This window comes from Actinia tenebrosa, unplaced genomic scaffold (genome assembly GCF_029948245.1).
Source record: "Actinia tenebrosa isolate PJP-AT-01 unplaced genomic scaffold, QUT_ActTen_1.0 PGA_scaffold8__29_contigs__length_14323225, whole genome shotgun sequence".
NCBI classification, from domain to species: Eukaryota; Metazoa; Cnidaria; class Anthozoa; order Actiniaria; family Actiniidae; genus Actinia; species Actinia tenebrosa.
Window position 1 is genome coordinate 7096549 of NW_028292585.1, and position 14884 is coordinate 7111432.

The following is a 14884-nucleotide window of genomic DNA, read 5'->3' on the forward strand; positions in this document are numbered from 1 at the left end:
TCGTGATCATAATCCAATATGGCGGCAGTTCTGCAAAGAATCGAAAAACATGGCATTCCATCGGTAAGATCGCATTTCTCTTAATGATCTTTTTTTAAAAACCTTAAATCCATTTGATCTAGTTATATCTTTTGTTCTCGCGATCTTGTGTTAAGTATAGCTCTGAATTTCATTTTTACTCGCGAAGAGCTGATGCTAAATATCTAGCTTTTGAACCTTAAAAATATGTTTTGTTATTATAGAAAGGCGCAGATAAGCTTCAGTTTCCTTTTATTTACAAAATACATTTTTTTCGGAAAGCCTGTCGCTAGTGATTGAAAAACCACTAGGTTTATGTAGACATCTTGAAGTTGTTTGGGATAACTTGTCGTATAGTTACATGCCAAATATAAGCTGTTGGTGCATATATATTGTCTGAAAGCAAAGCGATAAAAGCAAAAAAAGAAAAGTGTTTAGATAAGTGTAAGCCATATACAAGAGCTTCTCACACTTCTGTAATGCTTTTGGCACAAAACATGCTGTTTTTTATACTTCTTTGAAAAACTGGCCACACACATATGGTCTCAGCATAATTGTGCTCTATTTACTAATACAGCACACTTCTTGACCAATCAGATCCTAAGTAGTGAGGTGAGTGGGCATGCTCTCCCATGAGAATAAAAGCTAGAGCAATACTTTCTGGCATTTTGGTTGTTAACAAAACATATTTGGCCCGACTCTTCTAACTTGGTTGCTTGCTACATGTACAGTGTAAATTTAAGAAAAGAAAAGAAAAAAAGAACTTAAATGTGATATCTATTGGGTGGACCAATATTTTTCCAATTTTTAAGATGCCATCTCATGTCAAAATTTAATCTCATAGACTTTAAAATGGCACAGTCTTTTGGATTGAGGGATCTGCCACAGTTCTTCAGATGTGTTTGTGATTAATGGATTGCTGGTAATAATAAAACTGTACTACACTTTCAAGATAGTGTCCGAGGAGTTGACCAAAGAGGGAGACTACATACGGAAGTGGTTCTTTGCTATTGGATAGTTTTTAACTGTAACTTTAAAAACTTCATAATGGAAGACATATTAACGAGCATGAGAAAACAGAGTGAAAATATGGAAGTAAAGCTTGAGAATTCTTGGGAATCAGAAGCTGAGTTTGACCATGTCGCTGAAGCTTCAAAATTGAATGGAAATATCTTATATTTTGATGGAAATACACCCAGTAATATAGAACGAGACTCACAGAAAAGTACTGGCACAGAGAAAAATGTGTTTTTGATTGATCTGGAAATTGGAAATAAAACTCTAAAAAGTGTTGCTGTCAGAAGTGACTGTTTATTACAAGATGTTGCTGAAGAACTGGCTGAAAATGAGATGGTCAAAGTTGTTTATTTTTTGCAAGAGAAGATCAAAAAAGGAGGTAGTAATTGTGATGCTTCAGAAGCACAAGGTATGTTTATTTCTAATTTTATTGATAGTTTGAAACAACCTCTGGGCTGATCTAAGTTACAGTAGTGCACAGCTAACTCACAGGTGGAACCCTGGAACAACCTCTGGGCTAATCTAAGTCAAGGCATGGCTAACTCACAGATCAAATAAGAATTTAGCAAGTTAGGTTTTGTGGAGAAAGGAAAAGCAGAGAACCAGTAGAAAAAATCTCAAGTTAAAGGAGAGAACAAACAAACTTTACTTATTCTTTAATTGCATGTTACTTCATCATGGCCTCTAAGGGGAACGTTGGTGCCATTTCACAAAAGATTTCTAATTAGCATCCATTGTTAAGGGCATCAGAATGACCGCCATGCTTTGTCTTTTCACTTTCTTGGGAATGCTTGCAACCCATCAATATGTGATGCTGAGTCCAGGAATCAACCCAAAGACCCAAAGAGGTTTATTTGGTGGGCATTTCACGTTTCACATCTAACAATTTGTCTTTTAAATGCTAACGGTATATTTTTGAAAAAAGTTTTAGTAAAACTGAGATCAAATTGGAAATGGATTTGTATCGATGACCTGGTGGATGACACAACAGCAACATTTGAAGAAGTGTTTGCCAACATGCCTGACTACTTTAACCCCTTATTTAGCCTTGCTCCTTACATCAACAGGTAAATACGCATAACTGATTTTCTTGTCGGCATTTTGTTATTTACTCTGCAGCATCATTCTTATTCTCCACCTTCTATATAGAGCACTATATAAATATAATAATCATAATAATCATACTGTTACCAAGGTGGATATGAAATACAAAAACCCAAGGTGAATATATCATATATCCATCGAGGTATAAGGTATATAACTGCCTTAAGTCATCATTGGGGAAGTTTCGTAAAGCTGGGTTGATAACTAGATATTGACCTCCTCGGGAGGTAAATAACTAGATAACAACTTGGACATTATATTTGTTTAATTAAGTTGGGTGAATATGAAGGATAAAGACTGCCACTGAACAAAAGAAACTGACTCAATGATGACATAATACATTATTATCTACCTTTATATCTTTTTTTGGACTACAGTAAAAATCTGCAAGTAAGAACCTGGAAATTAAGGACTGGTTAGCCTCAAATTTGTCATTTATACTCCCTTTAAACAAGAACCTATTTAGCCTAGAAAATGAAAAACAGGTTCTTATTTTCAAAAATCATCATTTAGTGATGCAGAGTTGCTAAAAATCCTGCTTGAATGTGAATAATTTGTTTATTTTATATCATTCAGAAAAGCAGATTCCCATGGTGCACAGCAAGCCATACACAATCCACAAATAACCAGTGAAGATCAAGGTGCAGGACTTATAACAGAACTGAGACATTTGTTGGATAAACACAAGGTACATGAGCTGTCAAAGAAGGATTCTCAGTTGGAAAAGGTGAAGTTAACATATAATGTGTTTACTGTGCTATGTGCTGTACCATGAACGCTTCCACGAAATTTCATTACATCGATGTACAAGCTCCACCTATTGAAATATCAAAGTGAAGCATTGATACCTAATTTGTGAGTGATAAAGAGCACAATTAAAACTGGTCAAAGAGTTGTCAAAAAGATGTCAAAAATATCAAAAACTTGTGGATGTGTTGACAGTACGGTGCATATTATTAGTATGTACTTATTTATATTTTAATTTTAGTGACAAGTGCTTCTAAAACTGTTTTACTTGTCACTCTGTAAAAAAATTTCAAGTTCTAATGTCTTACATTTTGCCTTCTTTAGGATGTTATAGCACATCTCACTTGTGTAGCACCACTTGAACAAGCAAGCCAGGACAAGATTGTCAGCTTAAAGAAAAACTTATGTGGATTATATAAATTATTGAATTCATTACAGTCAGTGACACCTAGAACAGAACAAGATGACTCCAACACGAACAGTTGCACAAATATACAAGACAAGATGTCTCAACATTGCGTCGGTATTCAGACACAAGAGAGTCACAATGATCAAAGTGCAATAGAAAGTTTTAGCGAAACATCAGCTCCACTCTCTCGGCACAGAACTTCGTTTGATCCACTTCATGAAGTGCCAAGATTAAAAGAATGGTTCAAAGAGGACCCCTCCCCAAACAAATCTGTGATTAACAGCTATGTTTGTGAACTTAATGCTTCAGAATTTCGACAAGGAAAAAGTCCTGTTACTGAGAAGGCTGTGTACATATGGTTTAAGAATACGAGAGCAAGAAAAGATAAAAACAGGCGTTCAAAATAGTAATAAAAACAAACAAACAAAAAACAAGCAAACATATTCAATATACCTTTTTACCACTATTGTGAATTTTCTCACTTTCTGATTGGTTTAGAGCCGGAAAAAAAGGAGGACACACTGATTAATTTACCTCAGCAAATCATGCATGCTGAAACCCCATTTTCCTTTCAAATTTTACCTTGTTTTTGTAGTATATGTTTTAATTTTTTGTGGTAAAAACAAAACAATTTCCTCCAGTTTTCCTTGGTATGTCTTCTCATTTACCACTTTTTTCGTCATCTAGCCAACAAATTATGTTGTGGACCCCCTCGGCTACTACTTGTGAGTCCACAACATTTTGATGGGTAGATGACAAAAATCGTGGTAAATAAGAGGGACATACCAAGGAAAGCTTATTTATACTTAGCTTAAAAAACTCATTAATAATTCATAAAGGAAACACAATAGAAATCATGACCATGAAGGTGATTTTATATCTGATATAGATTCGTCTTCATTTGCATAAACTTAAACTTGGATTTTCTCTATTCGGTACAATACGAAAACATACATCATGTTTTTTTAAGCCGTTTAATAAACTCACAGATGGTGTTTTATCGGGTCTAAAACCACTCGGCTGTCCCTCCGTCTATTAAACAGTACTTATACTCGATCGTGGAGAAGCTCATTCATGGGTTGAACACCCCAAAACGGTGTGAATGTTTACCATTCCCCCATTACATTATGTAAGCCTATTTAAATTAAGAATAAAATGTAATAAATATTTTTTTACTGATTAATTTTCTGTTTACTTTTTTATTTTCATTTGGGGGGTGGGGGAGGAATGAGCAGTTGTTATTGAAAATTAATTATGCTAGTGAGTCAGCAAGTTTTAAAGAAATTGCAAATGAACACATTGCATCCCTTAATTTCCCACATTTTCACTCTATCTTTTGCTTTCCTTTTTTTGATTTTATATATCCCATATCACAACTTCTCATGTTAGGATAACATCATGAGATGAAATCTGTTGCCTTTGTGTTTCGTAGATCACAAGCTTTTTACGTGTCCAGTGCATGGCAAGAATTGCAAGGAGAGTAATAGAGAAGAACAGTTTCAAACAGGTGTGCTGGTACTGAGTGCTTCCCTATGAGGATGATAAATGAACAGTCTACCAACTAACACAATTAACAGACAACAACCGTTATCATATTCATAATCATTAATATCATCGAAATCACAAATTATCACCACCACCATCAACATTGCCAACACCATGAATTACCTACCATCACCACCACTATTATCATCATCATCATTGCCAACACCATGAATTACCTACCATCACCACCACTATCATCATCATCATCATTGCCAACACCATGAATTACCTACCATCACCACCACTATCATCATCATCATCATTGCCAACACCATGAATTACCTACCATCACCACCACTATCATCATCATCAACATTGCCAACACCATGAATTACCTACCAACACCACCACTATCATCATCATCAACATTGCCAACACCATGAATTACCTACCATCACCACCACTATCATCATCATCAACATTGCCAACACCATGAATTACCTACCAACACCACCACTATCATCATCATCATCATTGCCAACACCATGAATTACCTACCAACACCACCACTATCATCATCATCAACATTGCCAACACCATGAATTACCTACCATCACCACCACTATCATCATCATCAACATTGCCAACACCATGAATTACCTACCAACACCACCACTATTATCATCATCATTGCCAACACCATGAATTACCTACCATCACCACCACTATCATCATCATCAACATTGCCAACACCATGAATTACCTACCAACACCACCACTATTATCATCATCATCATTGTCAACACCATGAATTACCTACCATCACCACCACTATTATCATCATCATCATTGCCAACACCATGAATTACCTACCATCACCACCACTATCATCATCATCAACACCATCAACACCATGAATTACCTACCAACACCACCACTATCATCATCATCATCATTGCCAACACCATGAATTACCTACCATCACCGCCATCATCAGAGGAAATTCCTTTGAAAACCAGACCAATATGACATGCTGTCGGAAGACCCACCTCGTATTAGGGCTGTCCTACAGTGATACATAATATACTTGGTACAGTGTCTGTAGTATTGCACTGTCTAGTGGGATACAAATCTTCATCTTCATTTTAGTTTCTGCTTACATGAGGTTAATATTCTATCTTTTCTTCTTAGAATACGACACGAAAGAATTCGTCGAGACAGGATGGCACAAAACAGTTTCAGAAACAAAAGTCAAGCAAGAAAATGTTAACTAAAACAACAACTCCAGCAATAAATACTGGCAAAGTAAAGCAAGACAGAACAGCAGCCGTAGATAGCGACCCTGCTGCTTCTGTTTCGTCTGGTCCGAGGGAGTTCACCATTGAAGCAACAACCAAGGTATGGAAGTTAAGGATTAATATTGTAATGGAAAAGGCCTTGAAGGGGCACTGAAATCACTGAGCCCGTAATTCAAAATTTGAAGGTTCACTAGAAGAGTATGAACGTCAAACCCCCTTAGGAACTTGCGTCATCGGCACAGCATTCCATACTCATAAACCACCAGTAATTCTTATCAGCTCCCGTTGTGACAGGACGTACACTTCTAGGGAAGGGACGTCTTTTTTTTGGGGGGGAAGGGGGGCTAGGTTATTCGCAGTAAACCTTTAAAAACATAGTTGAAGCCCTCCCCCTTTAACTCGGTAAGAAATCCATGACCCTTCTTTTAAGTCAACAACTTTCATCAAAATAAAAATGTTTGACCCTCCTTGACCCTCCCTCTTTCACTAGAACCCAGCCTTCATTCCTGATAATAACATGGACTTCAAACAGCGTGTGTCATCCTTTGAATCCCTTGGATTACGTCATGATGTACTGAAGGCTTTGGATGCCATGAACATAACACAACCTACAGTAATACAGGTATAACAAGGGGACATGCACCATATGCAGCATATTTAGTTGTTTACTATTGATTTGTTTATTTTCTGACACCAAAGATGGTTACAGTACCAAGTATATTACAGAGAAAACACGTGATGAGCGCTGCACAGACAGGTCAGTATGGGAACATGGAAAAGTGCTCTCCTCTCATCACCTCCCCACATTACACCTCGCCTCGCCTCACCTCATCACCTCGCCTTGCCTCACCTTACCTCACCTTACCACCTCGCCCCGCCTCACCTCGCCACCTCACCTCACCACCTCGCCCTGCCTCACCTCACCGACTCGTCCCGCCTCACCCCACCACCTTGTCTCACCTCGGTTCGCCTTTCCTCCAAGAGCCTATTCGGAGGATAGTTTCCTAGTAGATAGCTGATGTAATTTTCTTGTTTTGGTATTCAGGATCTGGTAAAACTATAGCATACCTTGCACCAGTAGTCCATCATTTAAGAGAAGACGAAGAAAGACACGGTATCGTAGCAAGATTACAAAGACCCAGAGCATGTGTGGTGGTACCAGGAAGAGAACTAGCGATACAGGTCCTGGTGAGTAGAACAGAGCATGTGTGGTGGTATATACCAGGAAGAGAACTAGCGATACAGGTCCTGGTGAGTAGAACAAAGCATGTGTGGTGGTATATACCAGGAAGAGAACTAGCGATACAGGTCCTGGTGAGTAGAACAGAGCATGTGCGGTGGTATATACCAGGAAGAGAACTAGCGATACAGGTCCTGGTGAGTAGAACAGAGCACGTGCGGTGGTACCAGGAAGAGAACGTTGTGCTAGTGTGTGTGGAGGGAACCCCACAGAGGAGACCCTCTCGGGGAGTAATGGTTGCAATATGTTAGACAGTATTTCTAGGTACGTAGAAATACAGCCCTTCAAAGGGCGTGGCAACTTTCATCATAACAAATTTCATTTCGTTTTAAAAAATGTTTCGTCTAGAAAGTAGCCAAGTCATTCTGCCATCATGCCCGGTTCAGGTCCATAGGTCTTATTGGCGGTCTTAAACAAGTAAGTTAGTCAGAAATAATAAAATTTCTGCTTTTGATTCCTCAAGTTATGCTGCGTATCTATTATATTGTGTGTTTTTTTAAACAGAAATTTGCTCGAGAAGGCCTAAAGAAACCTGTAGATTTGATTGTAGCGACACCTGGAACGTTACTCAAGTATAGACAAAAAGGTACTATATTTAGAAGAAAAGACAAGTAGAAAAAACAAGTAGAAACAGCGGACATTTTGCTTTCTAATTGCTTTTAGTTCGACCCCCGTTGAGCTGCGCCACTGTCGTACTTGCGGTAGTGAATAGTGATAACATTTTTTGTGCGCATTAATGAACTAAATGACACTTGACTGGAGCTAGGGGTTTTATGGTATTTGCAGCTAAGCAATCACGTGCTGGTTTATTCACTGAGAGCAAATGAATGAACATTTTGATTCCCATGGGTGACATTTACTGGACTGCAAACAAACTTTCTACAACCTGTTTTGAGAGATCGTAATAAAACTGCATTTCGTAACACGCTGGATACACATCTTTTCATTCAGTTCTTTACAAGCACCTAAACAGAATCACCAATGTAATATAAAAACATAAATTTTGCAGTCCAGTACAGACACGGGACCGTTGCAAAGGGCCTATTCAACCCCTGTCCTTGGATTCGCCGATCTAATCATGTCCCATATGTAAGAAAATACAATAGTATTGAATGTGTATGGTCTCGGAATATGAACTCTAGGGTTCCATGTAGCTAAATATTTTTTCTCTCGTTAGATCGTTTGTTCTTCTCTGACTTGGCTTATCTTGTCATCGACGAGGCAGACACCATGTTTGACAGCTCGTTCAAGAGTCTTACCATGGAGATCCTTCATACTGTTCATGTACGTGAAGAATGATGAGTTCTCGGGAATAATTGTGTACTGAGGTTGGACAAAACTAGGGGGGAGGGGAGAGGGGAGGGAAATAGATGAGAAGGGAAAGCAGGAGAGAAGAGTGAGTGTGTTAAGTGTGCTAAGTTATGTCCATGAGCCGTTTGTTCATTTTTCTTTTATTCTTCACCTTTTTCGTATTTTCTCTTTTTTAGTTTTTGAATGAACATTTGCACAGACATAAATGTGAAACATTTTTTGCGAGAATGATTGTAAAACGTGCGGTGTCACGAACTGTGATTGTTAATAATGTGTTGACTATTCACAGGTGCGTGAGTCAAAGCCCCCGCCTCCTAATCATCTACCTATCGCCACTCAAGTAACCATCGTTGGAGCAACTTTACCTGATGATCTTATTGTGTCTACTCTCGCAGACATCGTACCGGTTAGTGATGTCTGCTTTTTGTTGGGATTCCATGTACAATAAAGTCTTTTAATGCATACAGAGTGAAGTGCTTCTTCCCTGTATTCTCTCGTACCGGTTAGTGATGTCTGCTTTTTGTTGGGATTCCATGTATAATTAAGTCTTTTAATGCATACAGAGTGAAGTGCTTCTTCCCTGTATTCTCTCGTACCGGTTAGTGATGTCTGCTTTTTGTTGGGATTCCATGTATAATTAAGTCTTTTAATGCATACAGAGTGAAGTGCTTCTTCCGAAAGGAACCTCTCTCTTTTTTATCCCACACTTTCAAGCACCTCCATAAGCCCCTGTTGTTGTTCTGTTGATCTTTTCTTCAGAGGAAGGGAGTGAAGTGCTTTTTCCTAAAGGAACCTCTCTTTTTTATCCCACACTTTCGAGGACTTCAATCTGCCTCTGTTATAAGAGACTTTCAAGCACCTCCATAAACCCCTGTTGTTATTCTGTTGATCCTTTCTTCAGGGTATCACTAAATGTACGTCTGGACTACACAGAGTTTTACCCCACATCCAACACAGATTCATTAAGATGAACCAGAAGGATAAGGCAGGTGAGTCCTTTTCCTCCTCAACAACGACCTTGAACTTTAAGTCCCTGCTCTAATTCCCACTCTGGGGTCAAAACAAAAGAATTCAGTTCTCTTGAGGATTGAAATCTTCTTTTGGTGTTAATATTTTTCATTGCTTTGACCCCGAGGTAAGAATTTAGTGCAAGAATAAAATAATAGACCGAAGAAGTCCGATTTTATTGTCAAGGTAGTTGGTCTTGGGAAGTACACCGCCCCCTTCGCGGGCTCTTTGAGATGCTTGGTACTGGGTGTCCTATACAGAAATACTTTGTATAGAATCCAGGATTTCACTTCCAGAGGTGAAAAGTACAGGGTATCCCCAACCCTCCCCTCTAAGTTTGGTTCGTAAGATGACAATAAGCCTTTTCATAGTTTTAGAATCGATTCCACTGCGCATGCGATTTTATCCCGAATTTCTCACCTTCTTTTGTCTAAACCTTCTTTTGTTCTTAATTAACAAAAGAAGGTGAGAAATTCGGGATAAAATCGCATGCGCAGTGGAATCGATTCTTAAACTGTGAAAAGGCTTATTGTTTTGACATCATCCTTAAAAATAAATAACTTTGATCCGCAGAAAAACTGGTCAAGTTGTTACAGAAGGATTCCCGCCAAGGATGTCGTACTATGGTGTTCTGTAACTCAACCTCGAGCTGTGATTGGCTTGGACATCATCTTCACAAGTGTGGCACGAAGTTCATACGGTTACACGGCAATATACCACCACAGGTGAACGTCTGCTCTCTGTTGGTTCTTTATAGGCCAGTGGCTGCAATCTCTTGTCATCCAGTGCATTCTTTCCATATAAATCCTCAATTTTATATTTAATTCCATTTCTCCTATAGTCAACGTTATGAGCTAAAACTTCGCCTACTTAAATATCGAGGTGCTCTTTTGATTTCTGGGATTAATATTGACATAACTACTCGATTTAAGGGGGTAGGGTCACGTGACCTGTCACTTGTCCTCATGGCAGTTAACTTCTCGTGTTCTTGCTCTATTTTTTTTTCAGATTCGTTGTGAACGCTTTGAGGAATTCCAGAATCATGTCGCTGATATACTAATTTGCACAGACATCGCCTCCAGAGGACTGGATACTAGTGACGTAAGTTTCATCCCCGACCAATCGCGTAATGATAGAGCGGGATACTTAGTCCACCATTTGTGCTACCTGATTAATACATTAGGTTACATATTATAACGGCTGCAGATTCCGAAGAAAATATTTTAGGGTCTTTATGTTTTAAGATTTCGTACTTTACTAGGTCATAATGTCGATATGACATAACCATTACAGCGCACTTATTTCGTTTGGATAAGCAGTATTTTTTCGCGCTTTGATTGCATGAACGAAAGTCCGTGCCGTGTCTTTTATACTCATTGCTTTTACTGTATTGTTTTCAGGTGACTCACGTAATCAACTTTGACTTCCCTAACTCAGTGGTAGACTACATCCATCGCGTTGGTCGTACCGGTCGCGTGACTAACGCTTCACATCAAGTCACGTGTCGGGCAACAAGCTTCGTGACGCACAATAGAGATGCCCGCATGGCACGGGCTATAGAGGTATGTGATCTATAATATCACGTGCGTCAGAAGTTTCAGTTTTCTGGTGGAGACCAAGTACACACTCAAATTAGGCTGCTGCATTGGATATGGTTTCTAGCTGGGAATGCGCCTTCTCTATATGCATTGACGAAACTTGCTGATGCATTAGATCTTAACTAATATAAATTTTTTCTTAGATGGCGGCCAAGAAGAGCGAGAGTCTATCCTTGAGTGAATCTAAAAATCGACCTGCTGATGGCACAAGGACTCAAGTGATGAGGAAAAAAAAGATGGCACTCTCCCATGGCACCTTCAACAACTTATACTGACGATGGCATGAACGCATGCAAAATACGGCTTTTTCCACAGCACACCGCTGTGTCTGCTGATAACAGGTCATGCATGCGCAAGTTAACAACTCTCATGTCCCTCCAACGGCACCTGTACACAGGCAGTTAGTCGATACCCATGAACGCAGAATACGGCTCTTGAACATTCTCACTTGTACAAGAACGGTTTCCTTTTAGAAACTGAATCGAAACACATGTCAATAGAGGGAGACTGGGTTTATTTCGAGATTAACAAAGCCAACCATTTGATTGGTGTAAACTAATAAATGGAAAATATCAAAGCACTACTTATATATATCCTTAATATTTGTTCGTAACGACGCCTTTTCTTAATGAATTCCAACATTTTCAAATATCTCTTTTTTCAACTGAAATGTAATTTGTTCCTTCTACAAATATTTGTTCGTTCTTGGGACACACAGGAATCCCAGCAAAGATAATCTGCCTGGTAATGGACAGGTATTCCAACTGATATATTTCGGAAGCAAGTAGGTTTTCCGACAGAAATATTCCAGAAGCACGTGGGTATCCCAATAGACCTTTCTGGTAACATACTCGTATTTCGATATTCCAATCCCTTGATTTGAACGCACATGTATCCCAGGAAAGCCATTCTGGAAACACACAGGTAACCCAACAGAAACAATCTAACGTAGCTATCCCGATGGAACTTTCTGGAAAATATCGTTATCCAAAATCCAAACCTCTTGCTCTCGTACCTTAATACCTGTAGTACCTCGTACCTGCGATTATCAAGGGTAATTTTCGTATAAAATGCTCTCTTCTTCCTTGTGGCATCGACTTGAAAGATGTAGAGAAACTCCACGAGGATGACGGCAACGAACCTGACAAAGTTCGCATACGACGTCATCGGTGAATGGCTCTGAGGATCTAAAACAACGAAAAAATGATAAACAAAAAAATATATACACCTATTTCAAAAAACGTTTTCAGGACCAAAGGAGATCAAGCATTCCGAGTTGGATGGAAACGTGGGTCTAGTTTACATTGCAGTGTATTGTGGGGCTGATTCAGGGGACATTTACAAGATAGCGTCTATTTCGTTCCTAAAATGCACTGTAATACCAACACAACCTAGTTTTTTTCCCTCAATCTTGGAATGGCTAATAGAGCGTTTATCTCACGTGAGAAGTCAGCCATATTAGTGTACCAAACAATAGAAACTGTCTGCACAGTTTTTGCATAAAAATAGTGTTTAATCCCCCAGGAAAAAAATGTATTGTTCTGGTACACCAATATGACCGCTATGACATCACGTGAAAACGCTCTATAGGAGGATATAAAAATCGTTTATTTTATATTTTTGTTTAAACATTTTTAAATGGTACCTTCCCGCCAACTCGTGTAGTTTTTGGTTCATTTTTCGTCTTTCGAGGACTTTAGCCGGTGTATCGCTGTCCAGGAACTGTCCTGTGATAGCGATACCATTATGTAACTGGTAAAGGTCTGGGGTATCGTCTTTATCGTCTGTACTGGGGACCAGGATATCTTTTGGATCAATCTGGAAGAAAGGATTTGAAAAAAACAAATACTAAGCATTGGTAATTAGTTAGCTGGGGGTTGGACTCCCTGTGGTAAAAAGGATGGTGGTCAAGTTTTGCACTCTCTTATCACCTCTGGTGTCTCTGTCTGAATCCTGGACCAGGCGTGACATGTGAGTAGAGTTTTTTTAGGTTTCTCCCTTGATTCGAGGGTTCGATCTGTGAGTTAGCCGAGCCCTGACTTTGATCATCCCAGAGGTTGTTTCAGGGTTCGATCTGTGAGTTAGCCGTGCCCTGATTTAGATCATCCCAGAGGTCGTTTCAGGGATCAATCTGCGAGTTAGTCGCGCCCTGATTTTGATCAGCCCAGAGGTTGTGTCAGGGTTCAATCTGTGAGTTAGCCATGCCCTGACTTAGATCAGCCCAGAGGTCGTTTCAGGGTTCAATCTGTGAGTTAGCCATGCCCTGACTTAGATCAGCCCAGAGGTCGTTTCAGGGTTCAATCTGTGAGTTAGCCTTGCCCTGATTTAGATCAGCCCAGAGGTCGTTTCAGGGTTCAATCTGTGAGTTATCCGTGCCCTGACTTTGTTCATTCCAGAGGTTGTTTCAAGGTTCGATCTGCGAGTAAGCCATTAGGGGAAAAAACGGTTTCTAGGAAAGGGGAAGCGGGGGTTTAATCTTTCGATTGGAATAAGATAAACTTGGTAAGAGATAGAAGAACAAATGCTAATATTGCAAGGATTCCATTCCCGCGGTTACCTGGTTCCATCGAAGTTGCCTTTTGAATGACAGTGGTTTTCTGTCTTCTCGTTTCTTGAGAACTAAACTGGAGATAAAAAAGAAAGTATCCTTACGACTGTATACAATAAAAACATCAACAATCTAGGAAGATATCTATATAGCGTGTGTAAATCACTCTAGAGTAATGGAATTGTTTTACTTAACTCGTGAAATAGTCAGTAATTTATTTTACTTACGAGATAATATTTTTTCGACAAGCCTGTTGAATTCTCCCGATGGCTCCTGATCCCCATTCAGCTGCCACGCCCTCGTTGCTGAACGCCAGGTTGATACCAGTGCGAAGGGAATTGATCTGGCAAAGAAAAGGAAATGATTTAATAGGTGGATGGTTGGGGTGGGTGCGAGAAGGTTGATGGGTTGGTGGGTGGGTGGATGAATGGGTGGATGGCCAGTTGGCGGATAATGGGTGGGCGGATGAATGGGTGAGTGGTTGAATGAATGGGTGGAAGGTGGGCAAATGAATGGGAGGATGTTTGGTGGATGGATTAGTGGATGGATTGGAGGGTAGGTGAGTGAATGTTTGTATGTTTTGATGAATGGATGGATGGAATGAATGTATAAATGGGTCAATGGGTATGTATGTTTGGATAGTATTGCGTGGATAGGTTGATGGCTGTAAAGGGATTAGATGGAATAAATAGATATACGACAAAAACAAACTCAATACTAACTCACCATAATCAAGTCTTCTTGGTTGATCTCAACATCGAAAGTTAGTTCTATATCATGGTCAGGCAGAAGGGGCTCGTTAGTCTGCGCGTCATACCCCAGACCGACCAGTGCTCCTGTGTACTGATGCTTCTGTGGGTCAGTTCTAAAATACATCCATGACAAAACAAATCATCAGTATTGTGTATAACAGTTAAGCAGCAATGAATCGCACTGATCTGCCATGATGCATGGCCGTGTGTAGGCCCTGCAGCAAAGAGGGGTGCAACCTGCAACAGCAAACTGACCAGAAGGCCTCGGTAATAACTTCTCAAAATTATATTTAGCTACATTCAAAGCAACAAGAACTATGCAATATCAGTAGTAATCAAGGAACACAGC

General features: G+C 39.5%; 2 protein-coding genes across 2 annotated transcripts in view; one reads left to right on the forward strand and one right to left on the reverse strand.

The window, feature by feature from the left end:
• LOC116299588 (uncharacterized) lies at nt 1-11815 on the forward strand. Its single transcript, XM_031708261.2, has 15 exons — nt 1-63; nt 4728-4802; nt 5972-6178; nt 6569-6700; nt 6778-6835; nt 7124-7266; nt 7667-7735; nt 7823-7904; nt 8496-8602; nt 8919-9035; nt 9531-9618; nt 10211-10362; nt 10646-10738; nt 11038-11199; nt 11379-11815. The coding sequence occupies exons 1-15, from the start codon at nt 19-21 to the stop codon at nt 11508-11510; spliced, it is 1662 nt and encodes a 553-aa protein (XP_031564121.1). The 5' UTR covers nt 1-18; the 3' UTR covers nt 11511-11815.
• Nucleotides 11731-14884, reverse strand: part of LOC116299587 (ATP-dependent RNA helicase TDRD9) — a 20781-nt gene continuing 17627 nt past the window's right edge. The window contains exons 36-40 of the mRNA XM_031708260.2: nt 14510-14648; nt 14011-14126; nt 13793-13859; nt 12881-13053; nt 11731-12422 (exon numbers count right to left, since the gene is read on the reverse strand). Coding sequence (XP_031564120.1) covers nt 12284-12422; nt 12881-13053; nt 13793-13859; nt 14011-14126; nt 14510-14648 — 634 coding nt within the window. The 3' untranslated portion in view covers nt 11731-12283. The remainder of the gene's footprint in view (nt 12423-12880; nt 13054-13792; nt 13860-14010; nt 14127-14509; nt 14649-14884) is intronic.

Coding starts and splice junctions, on each gene's coding strand:
- LOC116299588 (XM_031708261.2), top strand. CDS start 19: ATGGCGGCAGTTCTGCAAAGAATCGAAAAACATGGCATTCCATCG. Junction 4,803..5,971: donor AGAAGAACAGTTTCAAACAG/GTGTGCTGGTAC, acceptor TTTTCTTCTTAG/AATACGACACGAAAGAATTC. Junction 10,363..10,645: donor ACGGCAATATACCACCACAG/GTGAACGTCTGC, acceptor TTTTTTTTTCAG/ATTCGTTGTGAACGCTTTGA.